Consider the following 20961-nt stretch of genomic DNA (forward strand, 5'->3'; position numbering starts at 1 on the left):
AGAGATCAAATTGGGCTAACTTTCCATAAACAGCAACATCTATAAAGGACTTCACTTTTCTTGTCAACTCTAATCACCTCTTCCAGCAGCAAACCGTAATTTCTTGAAATTTTATCAGTAGTTGGATACAGAAATGCACTCTAGTTTTACACAAGCCTGTTTAAATCATACACACTCCTATTTCTCAGTAGAGGCCAGCTTTAGCCCATATTTTCACGGAATCTGAGTTCTCAGTAAAGCTTAGTTACTTACTTAAGCTTCCTAATGCTTTTTTCTTCAAAATAGTCCTCTGCATACGATTCTAATTAATGAATATCCGCACTGTTTGGGGTCTGTTCCATCTTTAGTGTCATATGCAAACTATGCACTCCTTCATAGTAAGCCACTAAAGAGCATGTGGTTTGTGTTATTTTCCCACCAGTTGAATTCCTTACCGTTGCTCCCACAGCTTCCCATGATTTCTTGTTGAAGTTCTTATCACACATTATTACAATCACATGTATAATTTGTATGTTGGTCTAGTGACCACTCCATAAAAGAAGGGGATGGAGTTGGCTTCTGCACCAGTGCATCTTCAGCACCGAGCACATTCTTATTAGTGGTGGGTGCTTAATAAATATTTGTTGAATTGAAACGGAACATCGCTCTGATGGGATCCGTCCCCAGTACCTTGCCTGGGGATCCTTGAGACCAATGACACATCTGGTGAGCTGAGTAGAGGCTAGAGCATCAGGATTATGGGTGGTCATGAGATATAGGAGCCAAGGTTGGGAATGAATGGCAGAGACTCATGTAAGGGACCAAGGCTGGCGTGGGATAGACAGGGAAAACTCCCTAAAGCCAGTGGTCTAGGAAGAAACAGGGGACAAGAAGCAAGTGAGAAACCCAACACACACACATGAAGTCAGAACAAGGCAGAGAATTGAAACCTCTTGGATCATTAGAAGACCCATGCCAATGAATGTTAATAGTGCTTATTGAGTCTCTACAAGGCATAAAGAGTTATGAGATGGCAGAGTGGTCAAAATGGACAATTTACATGACACAAGGAGACAATGAATTGGGAAAAGCAAGGAGAGACTAGAGTCTGGAATCAGGATATTCATAGAAACCCAAGAGTAAAGACAGAAACTGAAATCAGAACCTGAGTGTGCAGACGTAGGACAACGCCCTGAGGAGAAAGTGACATGTGTCAAACTTTCTCTGGCCCAGTAAAGCCCCCTATGAGCATTACCTGCAAACTGAGCACGTGTTAGTACCCGTAGCAGGAGGGGAAGCCAGGGTTCCACCAGCAGGGCAATCCTGTAATGTTCTCGAAGCTGAGCTGACTGTGTCCTTCTTAATGCACGGCTCTCCCAGACATCCCTTTTAGTGGGCCTTGGTATGAGCATTATAGGCACGTTTTCTTATTTTTCAAGAGCAAACCCAGAAATTACATTTTCAAGCCCTGTAAAGTGCTACTCCAAAGGCCCTATCGACTAACCCTGTAAAATGCAGGCATTCATTCACCTTTGACTCACCTGCTTATTTATTTATTTACAGATATATGTTGAGTTCCCAATGTGTAACAGGCACTTATATGAACAAAATATAGACTTTAAGGATCTTCAAGAATCTTTATTTTACAGTGAAGGAGACACACCCTCAAAGAAATCGTCCTAGTGGTTGGTTAAGAAAGGTTAGAAAGAAGAGTTGTATGCTATCATAATAATTGAGAAGGTGGCCAGTGGTGGTATCAGAAGACATCACAGGTCTCGGCTGGGTCCCCATTTCATGTTTCTTGCTGTCTGCACTCAGGCTCAGACTCTCCACGGTTCATGAGCCCAGCAGCACCCTCGTGGTCCTGGAGTGGGAACACTCAGAGCCTCCAATCGGGGTGCAGATTGTAGATTACCTCATCCGTCAAGAAAAGGTCACTGACAGGATGGACCACTCCAAAGTGGAGACAGGTGAGCATTTCCCACTTCACAGGCTCATCTTGATCCAGGGTGGCAAAAGGAAAAGAAAAGGAAAATGTCCTGCCTCCTGGCTTTGCCCTGGGTCCCCAGTATCCCCGGGCAAAGGAGGAGGAGCAGGGAGAAGAAGCAGCAACCAAAACTCTTTTCCATTTGAGAGTTTTTGCATAGTGAGCATCTGACAAAGTCTTGTTTTGATTTTGTTTTTGTTTATAAAAGAGGGGTCCATTTCATTGTCTCTGGACACGCACAGAAACAACAATACAGTACACTAGTTATCCTAGCCCACAATTGGGAAACAATTCTGTGTTAACCACTGCCATGATTACAGAAAAACGTTTCTTTGCTAATAACCCCAACTCCCTGCCCCATCCAGGCAAAAGCATGTAGAAACAGATGTGCTTATTACCCCATGTCTTGTCCTAAAGCGAACCTTGCTTTTGCCAGGTACAGCTAGAAGAGATATGTCTTCAAGGAGTGGAAACACCCCATGAAAAATGTTTCATGCCTTAGTATTTCACTGTCTACACATAGGGAAAGGTGAACATAAATCATTCCTAAAACTGACGCATGAGTGTGGGCACCAGCAGGGTGGTAGCATCCACAGTCTAGTGCAGGGTAAATAGCTTCTGGTGAAACTATCACTGTGGCTTGGAAACGTATGCACTGCCCTTGGGCATGGAGAGCTGGCTACGGCTTCTTCCGAGGCCCTTTCCTGAAGTGCACAGGTACTGCAAAGGTCTGGCAATGACCGTTGGCCAGAACAGCTGTTTTCTGCCCAAGCCAAGAACGTGTCATAAAAGAGCTCGCAGATGTGCTACGTACATCTTGCCTTGGTTGTCTCAGCTAACTCTGTACAGATGGCTCCAAACTGATTAAATATGAAACAGAAAAGACCATTCCTTCTGGGTCTCCTTGACCTACTAGGAATTTGAGAAGACCGGGGACTGAGTGATTTTAATGTTAAGTTCTAACGGAGTCAATCCCAACCAGGTGTTGCTTGGCCATCACTGTTTCTCATGCCTTTTCCATTCCTTCCCCTCTGGGCAGAAACGGTGCTGAGCTTTGTTGACGACATCATCTCCGGAGCGAAGTCTCCTTGTGCGATGCCCTCTCAGGTTCCGGACAAGCAGCTCACCACCATCTCTCTGATCATACAATGCCTGGAGCCTGACACCATCTACATGTGAGTGACAGACACCTGCCTATTTCTTCCTTACCCTGAATGCCCCCAGACTTTTAGCTGGTTCCTTTTAGCTACTTAAGTTCCTTTAGAGACTTTGAAAAATATGAGTGTCTCAAGTCTTGTCTCAATCAACATTATAGAGAACCTTCTCGGTACTGTAGGGGGAGGATCAAGAAAGATAATATAGTCTCATCCTAGTTTGCATCCTAGTTTGCAACAGGTAATATAGTCCCATCCTAGTTTGCAACATATAAACAACTAACGTTAACTTGAGGCAGATTGAAATTAAAGCTAGATGTAAAAGAGCAAAAGGAACCTGTTGTAGAAAAGAAAGAAGTGATTCTTTCTAACTAGAGAGGACGTCATCTGAATTAGGTTGTGTAGAATTTCAGTAGGAAGCATAACGTTGGAAAAGGCGCACCGGGCGGAGGAAACAGCAAGGGCAGAGGCAAAGAGGCATGCTGTGGTAAGTGGCGAGTAGACAACAGGGTAGAAGCAGATAGTGAATAAAGGGGATAGAAGAAAGTGAGCTTGGGAAAATAGAGTGAATGCTGTTAAGTCAGAGGAGATGATTAATTTTGTTTTGGAGGAAAGAAGTAGAATACCAAGAATTCTGCTCTAGTGGCATTGAAATAGATAGTTTATAGAGGTGAGAGGTGGTCTTTCTTCAAGGAAAATACAGCGAGCTCCCGCATTGTGGCACTTGGACCAGCTCTATTCTTTTTGGTAGCTCTTTCCCGTTTCCCTTGGTGCTCTGGGAACAACAGTGAAGTATTCATGAAGCAGACATAAAAGACACCAAGAGAGGAGAGATAGTGATGGAATCTAAGTCGTGACGGGAAAATTGCGGGGGGGGTGAAGGCAGAATTCATAGCAATGTAGTTCTGGGACTCTTTGACCCCATCAGTATGAAAAACATTTAACAGTTTACAGATGAGGTCATGGGAACTGAGTCAAGGTCTCTGGAATAAATCACTTCCATTTCCATAGTGGAAGAGTTCAAAGATGAAAAGCACTAGAAATGTGAGTGGCATGGATTGCAAGATGAACTTAGATGCTCAGGCTGAATATCTTCAGTACAGGAAGGGGCCAGGCTGATGAAAGTAACACACGTAAAGACAAGTGGTATTCTGGAGGGGCTGGAAAACATAGAGAGACATAAATGATAATTGTAGCACAAAGGAATGTCTACTTAGGATTCTCATCAGCTGGCCTGAGATTTGGGCAGTCTGGCCCTTCATTAGGAGGGGAACAGGTAAAAGGAACAAAGATTTGGGAACATGGAACACCTAACCCGCTGTAAATGCCTCAGACTCAGTGAAACTGGAATTACCATTTATAATGAGGGCTTAGTAATTCCTGTCACTAAGTACCAAATGTTAATTAGGAATTTCAAAGTTCCTACAAGCACCAGGCTGGCATGGTTGTTCATTAGGAGTGCCAGCCCTTACCCACTCTGGGACCCTCCTCATATGGGCCTTGGTCTGGCTACATTTCACAAAGACCCGAGGCCGATGGCTTCTCCCACTCTGCTCTCCTAGGTGAGCTTCTAGTTTCTCCCTCTTAAGTCTTGTAAAACACAAACGTTCTGTCAAGATTGATTGCCGAGGAAATTAAGAGAGTGCACCGGGCAGAGGAAAAAACAGCCAATCTCCACTAGGTGGCGCTGCAGATCATGTGCAGAGAGCATGCAAGCGGGCCTGGGAGAGACGTTCCTTCCTTGCAGAGCCATCGAGTGGACCAGAGCTTCAGTCCCTGGTGCAAGGACAGGAGCCCTGCGTTAAGAGTTGAGAACACATGGGCCCCAAACCTGATTTTGTTTCTAACCACTAAGTGATTAAGCAGAACACTGAACGTTTCTGCAACTACGTTTTCTTATCCGTAATATGGAGGAAGGCAGCCTTCATTTACGGAGGGTTCACCACGTGTAGGTGCTTCTGCGAAACCCCACCCCCGACCCTGTGAGATTAGGGTTATTGTTCCCATTTTATAGATGAGGAAACTGAGGTTCAGCAACACTGAATAACTTCCTCAGAATCATACAGCTTGTTGTCTGGGTGTGGTGGGTGGTTAAGAATTGAATCAAAGTTTGCATTCTCTTATCTGTGTCTCAGTCCCCAGCCAGTCCAGGCTACTGGAAGGATCAAGCATGATATTATAACTCACGTGCAAGCGTAGAGCTGGCTCTTCACCTGAGGTCCACGGAGGCAGAATGGCCTTTCAGTATAGATGGCTTACTTTGTCATCCTATGCACTTTAATGCACTGGAAAAGCATTATTCTGAGAAGGGTCAACTGTACAAAAGCAGTTAAGAATCCCTGGTTAAAAGAGATCTTAAAGTGTGTCTGGGGGCTTCCCTGGTGGTGCAGTGGTTGGGAGTCCGCCTGCCGATGCAGGGGACACGGGTTCGTGCCCCGGTCCAGGAGGATCCCACATGCCGCGGAGCGGCTGGGCCCGTGAGCCTTGGCCACTGAGCCTGTGCCTCCAGAGCCTGCGCTCCGTGGCGGGAGAGGCCACAACAGTGAGAGGCCCGCGTACCAAAAAAAAAAAAAAAAAAAGGTGTGTCTGGTACTCTATCTTCATTTTACAGACGAGGAAACTGAGGCCAGAGTGGGGAAGTGACTCCCCGGCCTTGTAGCCTACCACACCCCACCATAGCATGCGCTCACAGCAGAGCCGCTGCCTTAGGGGGCATGAGACAACGAACAGATAATTCAGCAAAAGGGAGTGGATTTGGAGCCATCCGTAGAAACCACCACACCTGGAGGGGGCAAGTGTGAAAGTCGCAGACAGAGACAGTCAGCCCCTGGCAGGAGGCCCAAGGATGCTCCATGCACTTCAAGTTTCAGTCCTTTAAAACTTCAGCCCTGGAGCCAGAGCAGGGCTGCGTTGGTTCACACACACACACACGATATACATGTTTCATACAGGCTCTAACAACAGGCTGAACAGTCCCAGCAGCCAGGCAGAGGTGGAAAGGGCCCGGGAGCTTTGGACAAGACAGTGAATGTACTTACACATTATCTCTCTGGATTGGGATCAGGGCTTATCTCTTCTGTCCAGTAATTCCAGCTATAATCCTCTTACTATCCTACTAGTGTCCAGTGGTGGAAATGATGATGCTGACTATAAACGTAGGACCTTCCTGAAATAAGTGCACACGACATTTCCACGTGAAACGTGTAGAGTGTAGAGTGTTCCCCAGGCTTGCTTCAATAGTAAAAATAACCTGGCTACTCCTCAGGGTCCCTCCAGGACCGAGGGAGCCGGGAGCACTGAGGATGGGTTTTTAGGTCAGGCATCCTCTCTGCTTAGAAGGATGTGGGAAGACTTTTGTTTCCTAATAAAGGTGAGGGCTTTGCTAATTAAAAATGGTAAGGGCTTAGGACCCTAAATTTTTTTACTAATTGCCCGGTGAGAATAATGAGAATTAATTACAGCACACACAATTTCATCCCAGCCCAAGATCCTGTAGAGTTAGTGGGAACTCACAGCAGGATGAAGCACAAAGCAAATTCCGAGGAGTGGGACAAGCGGGAAGGGGTGAGGATTAACTCCATCCCAGGCACTGAGAGAGGGCGTCCATCTGACAGCCACTTTGGCACCTGAAGCTTTAGGACATTTCTCATCACAGTCCAGGGAAATTGCTAGAAATTAAAGGTTCAAGGTTAAATAAGGGTGCGCTACAAAAGGTGGCTGGAACCAACCATAGACAGTCTAGGGCAGGTGACCCCTAAGCCTGTAAATATCCAGGCAGACAGCATCATGTAGCCCATGGGCTACGTGTAGCGCATGTAGCAAGATCCCAGCCCTGACCTGGGCAGTCCCGTGGGAGCGCACGGGCAGGTCTGCACCCAGCTGGGCCAGCACATCCAGTGGGATGTGATTCCAGCATGAGACTGGAGAAGTCAGAGGGAGGGAAAACAACACATCAGGACACACAGGTTCTTAACCCTGACCGTTTCCTGGGCTCCTCTGTGGGGAGGCAGTCGCAGATGCAAGGCTGTCTTCTCTGCTGAGACAAACTTATATTTCCTGGCAGAATCATTAGGCGATTTCCATTTCTTTTCTACCTCATCGGTTCAGCTGTCTGAGGCTCATTTACCTTAACATGTACATGGCCCCTCTGTCTTGGGGCATCTTTCTTCTTTTCACCTCTCTTCCTCCCTGTAGCTCTGCCAAGAGGAAAGAAAATCCAGACTTCTCAATAAATGCAACCTCCCATGGCGACACAGCAAAAGAGAGAGAGACAAGGAAAGCAGCATTAATGATTTGCTTTAGACTCACTAGATTAGTTGTTAGAGGTCCCGGGCACCGACACCAGAGGTTATCTTCATGGTTATATTCAAATTCCTATCTGAGTAGCAGAACCTGGCGTTGCTCTTTCCTCTCCATCCAATTCCATCACCCAAGGGGGAAATTTTACATTCAGCCTTCGATGGCCAGGTCTTCATCCTCTTCCTGGTGTGTGTGTGTGTGTGTGTGTGTGTGTGTGTGTGTGTGTGTGTGTGTGTGTGTGTGTGTTGAAGGGTGGAGGGGGCTCTTAGAACCACATCTTCTCGTTGCCAGGGGTAGCATAAGGTTTCCACTCTGGACTCCTGGTCCACGGCGGGTAGCATCTAAGTGGGTCAGAAGCAGCTGCATGCAGGAAATAGAGCCCCTAGTCACAGGCAAGTCAGGACTCCCCAGCTCTGGTGTTTTCACTTCTGACTTAAAGAGGAGAATAGGGCTTCCCTGGTGGCGCAGTGGTTGAGAGTCCGCCTGCCGATGCAGGGGACGCGGGTTCGTGCCCCGGTCCGGGAAGATCCCACGTGCCGCGGAGCGGCTGGGCCCGTGAGCCATGACCGCTGAGCCTGCGCGTCCGGAGCCTGTGCTCCGCAATGGGAGAGGCCACAATGGTGAGAGGCCTGCGTACCACAAAAAAAAAAAAAAAAAAAAAAAGAGGAGAATTGTCCTCAGTGCTCGGCATAAAAGCCTCAACTGGGTACAAGATGGACAGAACAGAATTAATATCATTTATGCAATGTCACTGAGCTCCAGGTACTGCGCTAGGTCTTCCTGTACTTTATTATCTCATTTCATCATCGCAGTGACCTACAAGCAGTTTTATTATCAGCTCCATTTCACAGAATAGGGAAAATAAAGCTCAGGGGAGTTAACTACCACTCCACATGGCAGGGAGTGGAGGCTTCGGACCCACTTGAGACCATCTGTTTCCACAGATACATGCTCTTTCCCTCAGCTTGGTGGTTGTCAGAATGTAACTGGCATCAGAATCACACGGAAGGCTTGTCATAGCACAGATCTTTGTCCCCACCCCTAGAGTTTCTGATTCAGTAGATCTGGCATGGGGCATGAGAATGTTCATTACCATCAACTTCCCCGGTGATGCTACTGGTCCGGGGACCCCACTTTGAGAACCACTGCTCTATGCCGTGATGCTCGCCATGAGGCAATATCCTCAAGACAGAAAATGACAGCCCAAGACCTACCAGGAAGGAGCAAGAGGCTCTAGACTGCATACTTTATGACCTGGTGATGGCAGTAAGTGCGTGGTAGGGTGGCTAGACCAGCCAGGGGAAAACCCGCCCATCCAGTAAGGCTTGGCTGTCAGCTGGACCGCAGGTTCTCTCTGTTAATGCTACCCTCCCCTCCCCGCCAGGTTCACCCTGTGGGGAGTGGACAACACAGGACGACGCTCCAGGCCAAGTGACGTGATCGTGAAGACCCCTTGCCCAGTGGTGGATGATGTCAAAGCCCAAGGTAAGAGACACTGAGGCCAGCAGAGTCTGCAGAGGGATGCTCCAGGGACCTCCACTCACCATGGGGAAAGGGGGAGCAAGAGAGTCAAACAGAACAACGTGGAGTTCAGCAGGGAAGGGGGAGAATTCAAGGCTCAGGAAAGGAGCATCTCCTTTCCAGGAACTCCTCAACCTCTGGCTCTGGCAGAAATCTGCACTGCATCCCGTTATTCCACATAGTCTGTAAGTCAGACAGCCAGTAGGAGATACTGGTGAAGGCCCCAGACACACATGGCGATACACCAGGTGCTTAGGTACATGGTACCATGTGCTTTAGTACCTGTGACCTCTGCCTTCAGGAGGCTGATCGGATAACTTAACTCCCTTCATATTTTTTGGTACACATCTGAAAGATTATTTTGAATTACAGCATAGGAAGGCTACAGATTTAGAATTAATTGTTATATCACTCCCTCCCTACCAAAGATGTGTCAAAATCTTCATTCTGTATTTTAGAGTTGTTATGGACCAGTTCTTTGGTAAAGAATTGTCCCTCTTCAGTGCACCAGAATGAGCCCCTGTCAATTAGGAAGAGTTTGTTTTCAGTCAACATCCATTACACGAATAGCACACTTCTCGCTGCTTCTTCTCGTGAAGCTCCCTGGAGATCTTGATATCATCACTTGCTCTAAGGTTTATTACATCCCCTCCACAACCAGAATTTAACTGTCTTGGGCGCCACTTCTGTGGGGCTCTGGCACCAGTGAAAGTGATCTGATCAACTAGTAATTTCTATTAACAGCTGGACTGCTAATGGACTGATAGCATACGCACATTAACAGAGATGGTGACTGATGCTAGAAGTTTAGGTTGTGCAAGTTTCAAAAAGAGAAATGCTGTTGCCAAGCTGGCATGTGGTACCCCTCAAATCACCCTAACTGTGGCTCCTGACTCCAGCTGTATGAAGTTGGCTATGAGTTGACACAATCCCACAATGTTCAAAGGGTGATGCAAAGTCACAGTGGGTAGAGAGACCTAGACCTACTTTAATTAAAATCACTGATGCTGTAGCACTTTACACCTTCTGAAAGGACTTTGATTTATTGCCTCATTTAACAGTTAAAGGCACTGTTATTTTCAACACAGAAATCTGATCACGTAACGCCTCTTCTTACAACTCTTTAATGGATTGCTGTTCCTCTTGTGATGAAGATCAAAATATGTAACAGGCATATTAGGACTTAAATGGAGGGGCCCTTGCCCACTTCTCCAGCCTCTTCTTGCCCACACTCCCCATCAATCTCTGTATTTCCTGAAGCCTCACTGCCTTTCTCAGTTCCTCCAACACACCATTTCCATTTCCAGCAAGGAGCCTTTGCACGTGTTAGTCTCACTACCTCAAATACTCTCCAGTTCCACCCCTTTCACTGATTAACTCCTCTCAGCCTGCAGATCTCAGAGCAAGTGTCCTTCCTCAGTACGGAAGGGGTCCAGGGGGCTTCCCTGGTGGCACAGTGGTTGGGAGTCTGCTTGCCGATGCAGGGGACGCAGGTTCGTGCCCCAGTCCGGGAAGATCCCACATGCCGCGGAGCAGCTGGGCCCGTGAGCCATGGCCGCTGAGCCTGCGCGTCCGGAACCTGTGCTCCGCAACGGGAGACACCACAGCAGTGAGAGGCCCGCATACTGCCAAAAAAAAAAAAAAAAAAAAAAAAAAAAAAGTCACATCCAGAAGGGGTCCAGGGCCACTACTAGATGCCCTCATAGTACCATGTTTCTTTCCTTCAGAACATTTATCTCAGTTTTTTATTATAATGCCTTGTTCAATATCTATTTACCTCATTAGACAGTGAGTTCCATGAGAGCAGAGTTCTGGTCTCTGTTTGCCTATGATTATGTGCCTAACACTTAGAAAGGAGCATGGTGACTGACTCATTCCAGAAAACGTAGACTCTGGAGTCAGACCACCCAGGGTCAAATTTCTGCTCTACCATCTAACTACTTGACCTTGAGCACGTTACTTCACCTTGTACCTCAGTTTACTACTCTGTAAAATGGGATGGGGGATAATGGTACCCTAGATAATAAGTTTCTAGTGAGAGTTAAACTAGTGAATTTACGTATAGTGTTTTTAAGTGCCTGTCCAGTAGTAAGTATTCAGTAAATATTAAGGAGTATACATTGTGGGATTGTGTCCCTCATGGTCAACCTGATACAACTGGAGTCAGGAGACATGAATGAGATGATTTTCAGGCTACTAGCACATCAGCTTAGACACAATATTTCTCTTATTGAAACTTTCCCAACCTAAACTTCCAGCATCAGTCAATGTCTCTTTTAGGTCATTAACCATGCATAGAGTTTGTTCTTGAGTAGGAACTCCATAAATATTTATTTATTTATGTACTTATTTATTTTTATTGGAGTATAGTTGCTTTACAATGTTGTGTTAGTTTCTGCTGTACAGAAAAGTGAATCAGCTGTATGTATACATATATCCCCTCTCTCTTGGACCTCCCACCTTCCTAATCCCACCCATCTAGACCACCACAGAGCACAGAGCTGAGCTTCCTGTGCTTTATAGCAGGTTCCCACTATCTATTATTTTACGCATGGTAGTGTATGTATGTCATTCCTAATCTCCCAGTTTGTCCCACCCTCTCCTTCCCCCCACCGTGTCCACATGTCCATTCTCTATGTCTGTGTCTCTATTCCTGCCCTGCAAATCGGTTCACCTGTACCATTTTTCTAGATTCCACATATATGTGTTACTATATGATCTTTTTTTTTCTCTTTCTGACTTACTTCACTCTGTATGACAGACTCTAGGTCCATCTACATCTCTACAAATGACCCTATTTCATTCGTTTTTATGGCTGAGTAATATTCCATTGTGTATATATGTACCACATCTTCTTTATCCATTCATCTGCCATTGGACATTATGTTGTTTCCATGTCCTAGCTATTGTAAATAATGCTGCAGTGAACATTGGGATACATGTGTCCTTTTGAATTATGTTTTTTTTTCAGGGTATATGCCCAGTAGTGTTATTGCTGGGTCATATGGTAGTTCTATTTTTAGTTTTTTAAGGAACCTCCATACTGTTTTCCATAGTGGCTGTATCAATTTACATTCCCACCAACAGTGTATGAGGGTTCCCTTTTCTCCACACCCTCTCCAGCATTTATTGTTTGTAGATTTTTGATGATGGCCATTCTGACCTGTGTGAGGTAATACCTCATTGTAGTTTTGATTTGCATTCTCTAATAATTAATGATGTTGAGCATCTTTTTATGTGCCTCTTGGCCATCTGTATGTCTTCTTTGGAGAGAGGTCTGTTTAGGTTTTCTGCCCATTTTTTGATTGTGTTGTTTGTTTTTTTTTATATTGAGCTCCATGAGCTATTTGTATATTCTGGAGATTAATCCTTTGTCCATTGCTTCGTTTGCAAATATTTTCTCTCACTCTGAGGGTTGTCTTTTTGTCTAGTTTATGGTTTCCTTTTACAATTTGCATGGAAACACAAAAGACCCCAGATAGCCAAGGCAATCTTGAGAAAGAAAAACAGAGCTGGAGGAATCAGGCTCCCTGACTTCAAACTATACTACAAAGCTCAGTAATCAAGACAGTATGATACTGGCACAAAAACAGAAATATAGATTAATGGAACAGGATAGAAAGCCCAGAGATAAACCCATGCACCTATGGTCACCTAATCTATGACAAAGGAGGCAAAAATATACAGTGGAGAAAAGACAACCTCTTCAAAAAGTGGTGCTGGGAAAACTGGACAGCTAAATGTAAAAAAATGAAATTAGAACACTACCTAACACCATAGACAAGAATAAACTCAAAATGGATTAAAGACCTAAATGTAAGACCGGACACTATAAAACTCTTAGAGGAAAACATAGGAAAAACACTCTTTGACATAAACCACAGCAAGATCTTTATTGACCCACCTCCTAGAGTAAAGAAAATAAAAACAAAAATAAACAAATGGGACCTAACTAAACTTAATAAATATTTACTGAATGAATAGAATATTGCCCCCATCTTATGGATGTAGACATTGAGATTTGGAGCAGAGTAGTAAGCTGACCAGGGTCACAAAGCTAGCATCTTAACAGGGCCTGCGCTCAGACTCATTATTTGACATCAATCCCTATTTTGCTTGCAATGTTAAATTAGATATTTAGAGGATTATTATGTAAAAGACTGAAAACCTTGCTTTGTCTCTCAATACTGATGAAGAAAAGACATATCAATACATTAAAAAATAGTGTTCAAGTTATATAACAAAATAATTCTCATTTTCAGGATTATTGGTGTCCACTGAGATGTTATAGTAGAAAGGAGACCTTTAAGTATAAGACAAATGTGCTTGTCTCTGGAGTGAGTGTTGCCTGGTTTGTAGGGTATGGACTGAATGACTTTTGAAGGTCTCTGAAATCCCTTGATGATGAAAGCAGAATCTGAGGTTGAAGACACCTAGATGAGAGACTGGGAAGGACCCAAGTTACCCTTATTTCATCATCTGTTGATTTCTTACTCCAAGCCAGAGTAAGAACAGGTGTTGAGAAGGTGTCCCAGCTACTTCCGTTTTGGAGAATTTGCTGATGTCCTTGCCAGCAGTGGTAGGCACCTTGGACTTGTTTGCTGAATAGGCAGCAGGCTGGTTGGACATCAGTGGGGTGAAGAGCACGTAGGAGAGATGCCACACAATGCCACCTGCAGGAATAGATGGATAGAAGCAACTCTGGAATAAAGAGTGGCCAACAAAGAATAATCTGCCCAGGAGAGGCCGCTATACTGTTTCTCTCTGTGGGGCTTCTTTGTGTTAATGCTAGTCCCCAAAGTATATCAAGATGTGCTTCTGACCATTTGTGCTCCCTGACAAAGAAGACTTTCTGAAATCCCAGCAGACCAGCTGGGAGCATGAGAAGCAATTTAATGCTGAGACAATGAAATAACATTCTCAGGTCCCGTTATCCTTCAGCCAGAGAGGAATCCTCTACCAGGCAGATGTGGAGATTAATGAGTTCGACTAGTTGAGGACATCTTTGCAGATTAATACAGGCCTGGCCGTTATACCAAAACACATATGCTTTGCCTCCTTCAAACCCAGATGGCGATCATAAATATAGCTCACTTGGGTTGAGTTTACAATTAGTGACAAATGGGAATTACCTTTTAAGTGACCCAGAGCATGACCTCAGCTCCTAATTATCTAGCAGGAAACCAGACCCTATTTCTTTTTTTTTTTTTAATCTTATTTTATTTATTTATTTTAAAAAACTGTTCTTTTTTTAAAAAATTAATTTATTTATTTATATAGTTTTTGGCTGTGTTGGGTCTTCGTTTGTGTGCGGGGGCTTTCTCTAGTTGCGGCGAGCTGGGGCCACTCTTCATTGCGGTGCGCGGGCCTCTCACTGTCGCGGCCTCTCTTGTTGCGGAGCACAGGCTCCAGACACGCAGGCTCAGTAGTTGTGGCTCACGGGCCCAGTTGCTCTGTGGCATGTGGGATCTTCCCAGACCAGGGCTCGAACCTGTGTCCCCTGCATTGGCAGGCAGATTCTCAACCACTGCGCCACCAGGGAAGCCCTTTATTTATTTTTTTATACAACAGGTTCTTATTAGTCATCAATTTTATACACATCAGTGTGTACATGTCAGTCCAGACACTATTTCTTATATGATCATTTTCCTAAACTAGATACTTTCTATGAAGAATTTTACTGCCTCATGACAGTAAAGTCACTGAGCAAGGAAGTTTCTACCAATGTTTTACTGAAAACACCCTTTTCCCAGCAGGAAAGGCTAGAGTCAGTAATAAGGTCCACCTAGTCTCTAGGTTGGGGCATGACCTTCAAGGGTTCTTCATGTGGCTTCACTAAGTGAAGGCTAGTTCTCATCCATCTTTCCTCCAACATCCATCCTCCTTTCCTGATGCCAAACATAAATCCTATCCATTTCTTCATTTGCTTCTTCCACAGTCATTTATTAATTAATGCCACAGCCTGATGTTAGGTGCTAAGGAAACAAAAAGAACTAGGCTCAGAATCTATTTTCAAGAACTTTATAATCAGATTTCATGAATTTATCACATCAGACAACTTATTTTAAGCCCTTACTAAATAGATGGTCTAGGCATTGGGGGCAAAATTCCCCTGCCTCATGGAGATTATATTTAAGCAGGGGTGACAAAGCAAAAAAGTAGCAAAATAAATAATATTTCAGATAGTGACATACGTTATAAAGACATATAAGCAGGGAAATGGTTTAGGAAGTGCAGGGGGTAGAATTTCATCTAGAGTGGGCTGAGAGGAAGGAGAAGGAGGAAAACACACAGATATCTGGAGGTGGTTCATTCCAGTAGAGGAGCTGCAGTGCAGACATCTTTGGCATGTTTGAAGAAGAGAAAGGAGGCTCCTCTGGTGAGAAAGATGATGAGAAGGAAAGGAGCAGGAGAGGAGCTCTGAGAGGCTGTGGGACAGATCCTGTAGTGCTTGGTCATTAGAGTAGGCAATGGAATTCTGCTAGGGACTGGGATGGGAAGCCCTGGAAAACTTTGGGCAGAAGAATGACATAATCAGACTTAATGTTACAGGATCGTTCTGTCTGCTTTGTTGAGCATGGACTCCAAATATTGGGTCCAAGGTGGAAGTGGAAAGAAGGCTATGGCAATACAGAGGAAAGATGATATTGTTTTAAACTAGAATGATCAGGATATAGGTGATGAGAAGTGGTCCAATTCTAAATTATTTTGATGGTAGAACCCAAAGGATTTGCTAAATGGATTGGATGTAGAGCATGAGAGAAAGAAGAGTTATTCCAGCCTTATCCTATATTGTGAAAAGTGATGTATAGAGGTGTGTCCCAAGTGCTCAGGGAATGCAAGCAAGACCACCTAGTTCAACTGCTTGTGATTTTTCCCTGGCAGACCCTAGCAGCCTATGTGAAGGTAAAGGAAAGGCAGAAGATAGAGCAAGCTAGTTGAGGACACTAGCAATGGGCCGCGTAGATCAGGTTAGGTAGACAAGGATGTAAATACAGGACTGATGCCTGGAGTGAACGAAGATGTCAAAGGACTTGGGGTTTCTGTCATTGAAGAACAGATTTGGTAGCAATAAGAAGTATAGGAACCATGAAAAGAGGTTGTATTCACAGTACATATGTGATATTTTGGTTTATTATTTCAGAGAGGGAGAAGTTCTCAGCTCAATGATTGGCTTTGATGATGGGGGAGTCTCTAGACTTAAGCAGGCCTTTCATTTTGGCCTTATCACCCAAAATGGTGATAAGAAATGAGGTGGAGAAGATAACCAGATGCTAGATTCTGCCATGTCTAGAGAAGCATAGTTAGGAAGTGAGTGGTGGGAAATAGAAAGAGACAGGTAAGTTTCTAAAGTGGAGGGACTTTTACATATATTGAGAGAAAAAATTGTTTCTGGGGAGATGGCTCTTTTCAGGTGTATGAGAAGGATCCCTCAGTATTGGAGAAGGTGTCATGCAGGTTTCAGCCAACACAGGGATATGGAGGGAAGGAAGAGTGTGTTCCAAAGTCAAGGGTGAAGGGAGAGTTGGTTGCCACGTAACAGTGTTGGTCCCAGCGGAAGTAAGAAAGTTTTGAGAGAATGAATGAGTATAGAACAGTGGTGCTCAAAGTGTAGTCCAGACAAGCAGCATCACCTTGGAACTTGTTAGATATGCCAATACTAGATTCCAACTGAGACCTACTGGATCAGGAGCTCCAGTGGGAACCAGAAGTCTGTGCTTTCACAAGCCTTCCAGGTTGTGAATCGAGTTTAATTCTCAAGTTTGAGAATCATTGGTGTGAAGGAAGCACAGAGCAGCATGAGGAGAGGAGGGTAGGGGAGAGGACAGACAGACTTGGAGGATGGGGGAAAGGGGCTTTGCAATTTGGACAGTGCTTAGAATGACAAAAATATAAAGCCAGTTGGGATTCATTGTCCTCAAGTTTTCATGTGGAATTCTATGGTCAGTTACTTCAGTGTAGGGACAGACTGCGGTTTCAGGTAGCTCCCCCCGAAATAATGCAAATGATGACTTAGGACCTCCATTCAGGAGACTTTTGTTACGGCAGCCAAGGAAGCCATTGGCAGAAGGTATAGGTGCTTACCAGGATTCTTTTTTTTTTTTGTGGTACGCGGGCCTCTCCCATTGCGGAGCACAGGCTCCAGACAAGCAGGCTCAGTGGCCATGGCTCACGGGCCCAGCCGCTCTGCGGCACGTGGGATCTTCCCGGACCCGGGTACGAACCTGTGTCCCCTGCATCGGCAGGCGGACTCTCAACCACTGCGCCACGAGGGAAGCCCTCAGGATTCTTATTTCATAGGAAAAAGAGCAACCACTGCTGGGGGATAAGAAAGCTCCCTTCTGCTCCTGGAGTCACTCCTCTCATTTAAATAAGACTATTTCCCCACTCGTGGACTCTTGTGTTTCAGTCTCTCTCTGTGTCATGGCATTGGGAAAAGCATGATCTAGTAGAGAACCAGCAACAGTAATTTAAAAAAATAATATCTGCTATTGCCCAACTCTCCCCCTCACTCACTTCCAAACACCATGGCTTATTGCTGCTTTCAGATCTGCTGCCCACCATAGCTGGGGGGCCTCCATGCTGGCATTTCCTCTCCCTCCTATGCTGTGCCCCAGATAGATGCTGTGCCTCATAGATCATTCTCTCCTCTCCTCCAAGCCATGGCTTGAATGTCATCTTTTCAGTGATACGCCTCTATTTAAAACTGCAAGGCCCCATCCAGCACTCCCAATCTTCCTTCTCCTGTTTTACTTTTTCCTACTTTCTAACACACTGTATTTTACTTATTTATTATGTTTATTGCTTAGCTGAATGTGTCCTACCACCAGACGGTAAGTGTCATAGGATGAGGACTTTTTGTCAAAGTTTCTCCCTGGTGTAGCCAAGTACCTAGAAAAATGTCAAGCATGTGGTAAGCACTCAGTAAAAATATTTATGGAATGAATTAATGAATAAAAGTATACTTGCTTTGTCCAGACATTGTGCTAAAGAAATGCTTTACATTCGATATCACTCTTAGCCTCACAATAATCTTGGAAGATATGTGTTATTAACCATCACTGAACAGACAAGGAAACTAAAACCCAGAGAGGTTAAGTAACATGTCCAAGGCCACAAAGCTAGTGTAGTGGAGCCCAACTCCATTTGATGTCATGGTGCCTATTCTTTTTTTTTTTTTTAACATTTTTATTGGAGTATAATTGCTTTACAATGGTGTGTTAGTTTCTGCTTTATAACAAAGTGAATCAGTTATACATATACATATGTTCCCATATCTCTTCCCTCTTGCATCTCCCTCCCTCCCACCCTCCCTATCCCACTCCTCTAGGTGGTCACAAAGCACTGAGCTGATCTCCCTGTGCCACGTGGCCGCTTCCCACTAGCTATCTATTTTACATTTGGTAGTGTATATATGTCCATGCCACTCTCACTTCGTCACAGCTTACCCTTCCCCCTCCCCATATCCTCAAGTCCATGCTCTAGTAGGTCTGTGTTTTATTCCCATCCTACCCCTAGTCTCTTCATGACTTTTTTTTTTCTTAGATTCTATATATATGTGTTAGCATATGGTATTTGTTTTTCTCCTTCTGACTTATTTCACTCTGTATGACAGACTCCAGGTCCATCCACCTCACTACAAATAACTCAGTTTTGTTTCTTTTTATGGCTGAGTAATATTGCATTGTATATATGTGCCACATCTTCTTTATCCATTCATCTGTTGATGGACACTTAGGTTGCTTCCATGTCTTGGCTATTGTAAATAGAGCTGCAATGAACATTGTGGTACATGACTCTTTTTGAATTATGGTTTTCTCAGGGTTTATGCCCAGTAGTGGGATTGCTGGGTCGTATGGTAGTTCTATTTGTAGTTTTTTAAGGAACCTCCATACTGTTCCCCATAGTGGCTGTATCAATTTACATTCCCTATGGTGTCTATCTTAACCATACTTTTGGGTCTGAAGCCTTCAGTCCCAGCTCTGTTCATTTATTCTGATGCCCGAGAGATCTTGGCTGCCTTCTCTTTTTTTGGGTGTGTGATGAAGCTGTGTATATAGCCACCCTGCCATCTCTTCACCTGCATTTTAACTCTTCCTGAACACCATGCATGTCAAAGAGAGGGAAGACAGATACCTATTTTGGAAAACTCGAGACTTCTGTGAAGCTGAAAGCTGGGGTTAAATGATAACCAAAAATATCTTATAGTCTTTAACTTTCTTTGAGTTAGTGAATTCTTGAGATGCTATGAAGGCTAATGAAATAGTATCCATAAATTCCCTCATTGGAGATAGGAAGGACCAGAAATACTCGGCCTCTAGGAGCCTAGCGTGTAGATTTTTCTGAATATAATATCCCATTTACCGATGGAGTCTTTTAAGCACACCCTGGCGTTAGATTATCTTGGTTTTAGGACATTTATGGTAGAAACTGGGACTATCCCACCTGGTCTCAGGCACAAATGCTTCTGCTAACGGGAAGCATTAGCCTACTCTAGCTGGATATTACTGTTGTGTTAGGAGAATAATAAATATGCCAGAAAACACCTTCTCAGTCATCACTGTTGCTCAGCAGACTGTCACAACCAGGGCCTTAGGCCTGTGATGCTATGTCCCATCACTGGAAATAAGAACAGATTGACAGCAGTAAAAGGATGAGAGTAGGAACCCCGACCCTCCCTGTCTGGGCTCTGGTCTGTTCACCTGCGTTTCTGCACTGCTGGTCATTCTTCTCTAAGTACGTACTCCCTGCCTCCCAGTGAGCAAGCACAGCTCTTAGAATAGTCCTGCTTCTTTCTATTTCTACTCTAGAAATGACAGACTCCCTGCATATCTACTAGGACTCTCTCTTACTTGGAATTTATGGGCCAGCCAGGGCAATGTCCTCTACCAGAAATAGTCACCCCAGAAAGCACCCCCAAGACCCTGCCTCCTGTATCTTAAATTGGTTAAACACTACCATCTCCTGAGCATAGGTGCAAAAGAGCAATGGAAGATGGATAGAGTTTTAAAGCTTGACTCCAGCCCGCACTGGCTCTATGACCTTGGGCAGGTAACCTGGCCTCATTTGTAGCACAAAGACATTCATATTCATTGTGCAGTGGTGGTATGAGGATTAGAATTCACACATGTAAAGTTCTTGGCAATCAATAGGCTGTTAATACATAAATACCAGAGCTCTTTATATTCTATATGATTTTTATTTATATTCTGTATAATAAATACCAGAGATCTTTATAGTCTAAATCACTGTCCACTTTATCTCTTGATCTTATTTTAACAACCTGAGAATTTTAAAGTCCTGAAAATCTGAATGGATTTCTCAGCTGAAATTATTTTTATTGCAGCTTAAAGATGCTGGTTAAAAGGGTTTAATTGCTAAAGGGTTGGTACAACCCATGTCTGGAGATGTATCACCAAAAACTTCTCCACCAAACTGGATTCAAATGACTGCCAAGGTCATAAATTTCATTCATTTAGCTAACATTTTTTGATCTATTATTTTGTCTGGCCTTGTTCTTGCTACTCAGGACACTGAGGAAGTAAGGTCTGGCTCCTGTTTTCATAGGCAATGGGCAAGATAGACAAAAAGGGAAATTATTGCAATGCTTGGGCAGAGTAGAGGTAGAAATTTTATTCATTCCAACCCAGGAAACTCTTAAAATGACTCAGTCATCACCAGCAGCCTTGAATTCACTTGGAGTGGTGACAAGGGATCAGGGCCTTTAGGCTAACAGGGGGTCAAGTGGGCAAAGTCTGGCTTAGAAGCCTGTAGACTTAGTCTCTTCATCTCCAGATTTAACACCGGATCTGAGACAAAGCTCTCCAGATATCAGTTCCCAGCTGTTTAGGAAGAAAATGTCAACAAATCTCCTTTCTGACAGGTTTAATGAGAAAATATTTAATGATAAAGTGCTTTGAACTCCACAGGAAAAAATGCCAAGGCTACACAAATTCATTGCCACTTTGCCACATCACCAAGTTCAATCTTGGCAATGTATACCTTGGAGGCAGAAGTATA

General features: G+C 44.3%; 2 protein-coding genes across 4 annotated transcripts in view; one reads left to right on the plus strand and one right to left on the minus strand.

Annotated features, from left to right (window-relative positions):
• Positions 1-20961, plus strand: part of ASTN1 (astrotactin 1) — a 328942-nt gene that overhangs the window by 299088 nt on the left and 8893 nt on the right. For all 3 annotated transcript variants that reach the window (XM_059073144.2, XM_067031110.1, XM_059073133.2), the window contains exons 19-21: positions 1798-1949; positions 3006-3141; positions 8804-8904. In XM_059073144.2, coding sequence (XP_058929127.1) covers positions 1798-1949; positions 3006-3141; positions 8804-8904 — 389 coding nt within the window. The remainder of the gene's footprint in view (positions 1-1797; positions 1950-3005; positions 3142-8803; positions 8905-20961) is intronic.
• PAPPA2 (pappalysin 2) overlaps positions 13548-20961 on the minus strand; it is a 328458-nt gene continuing 321044 nt past the window's right edge. The window contains exon 22 of the mRNA XM_067031083.1: positions 13548-13613. Coding sequence (XP_066887184.1) covers positions 13569-13613 — 45 coding nt within the window. The 3' untranslated portion in view covers positions 13548-13568. The remainder of the gene's footprint in view (positions 13614-20961) is intronic.

Source organism: Kogia breviceps, chromosome 1 (assembly GCF_026419965.1).
Source record: "Kogia breviceps isolate mKogBre1 chromosome 1, mKogBre1 haplotype 1, whole genome shotgun sequence".
Lineage (NCBI taxonomy): Eukaryota > Metazoa > Chordata > Mammalia > Artiodactyla > Physeteridae > Kogia > Kogia breviceps.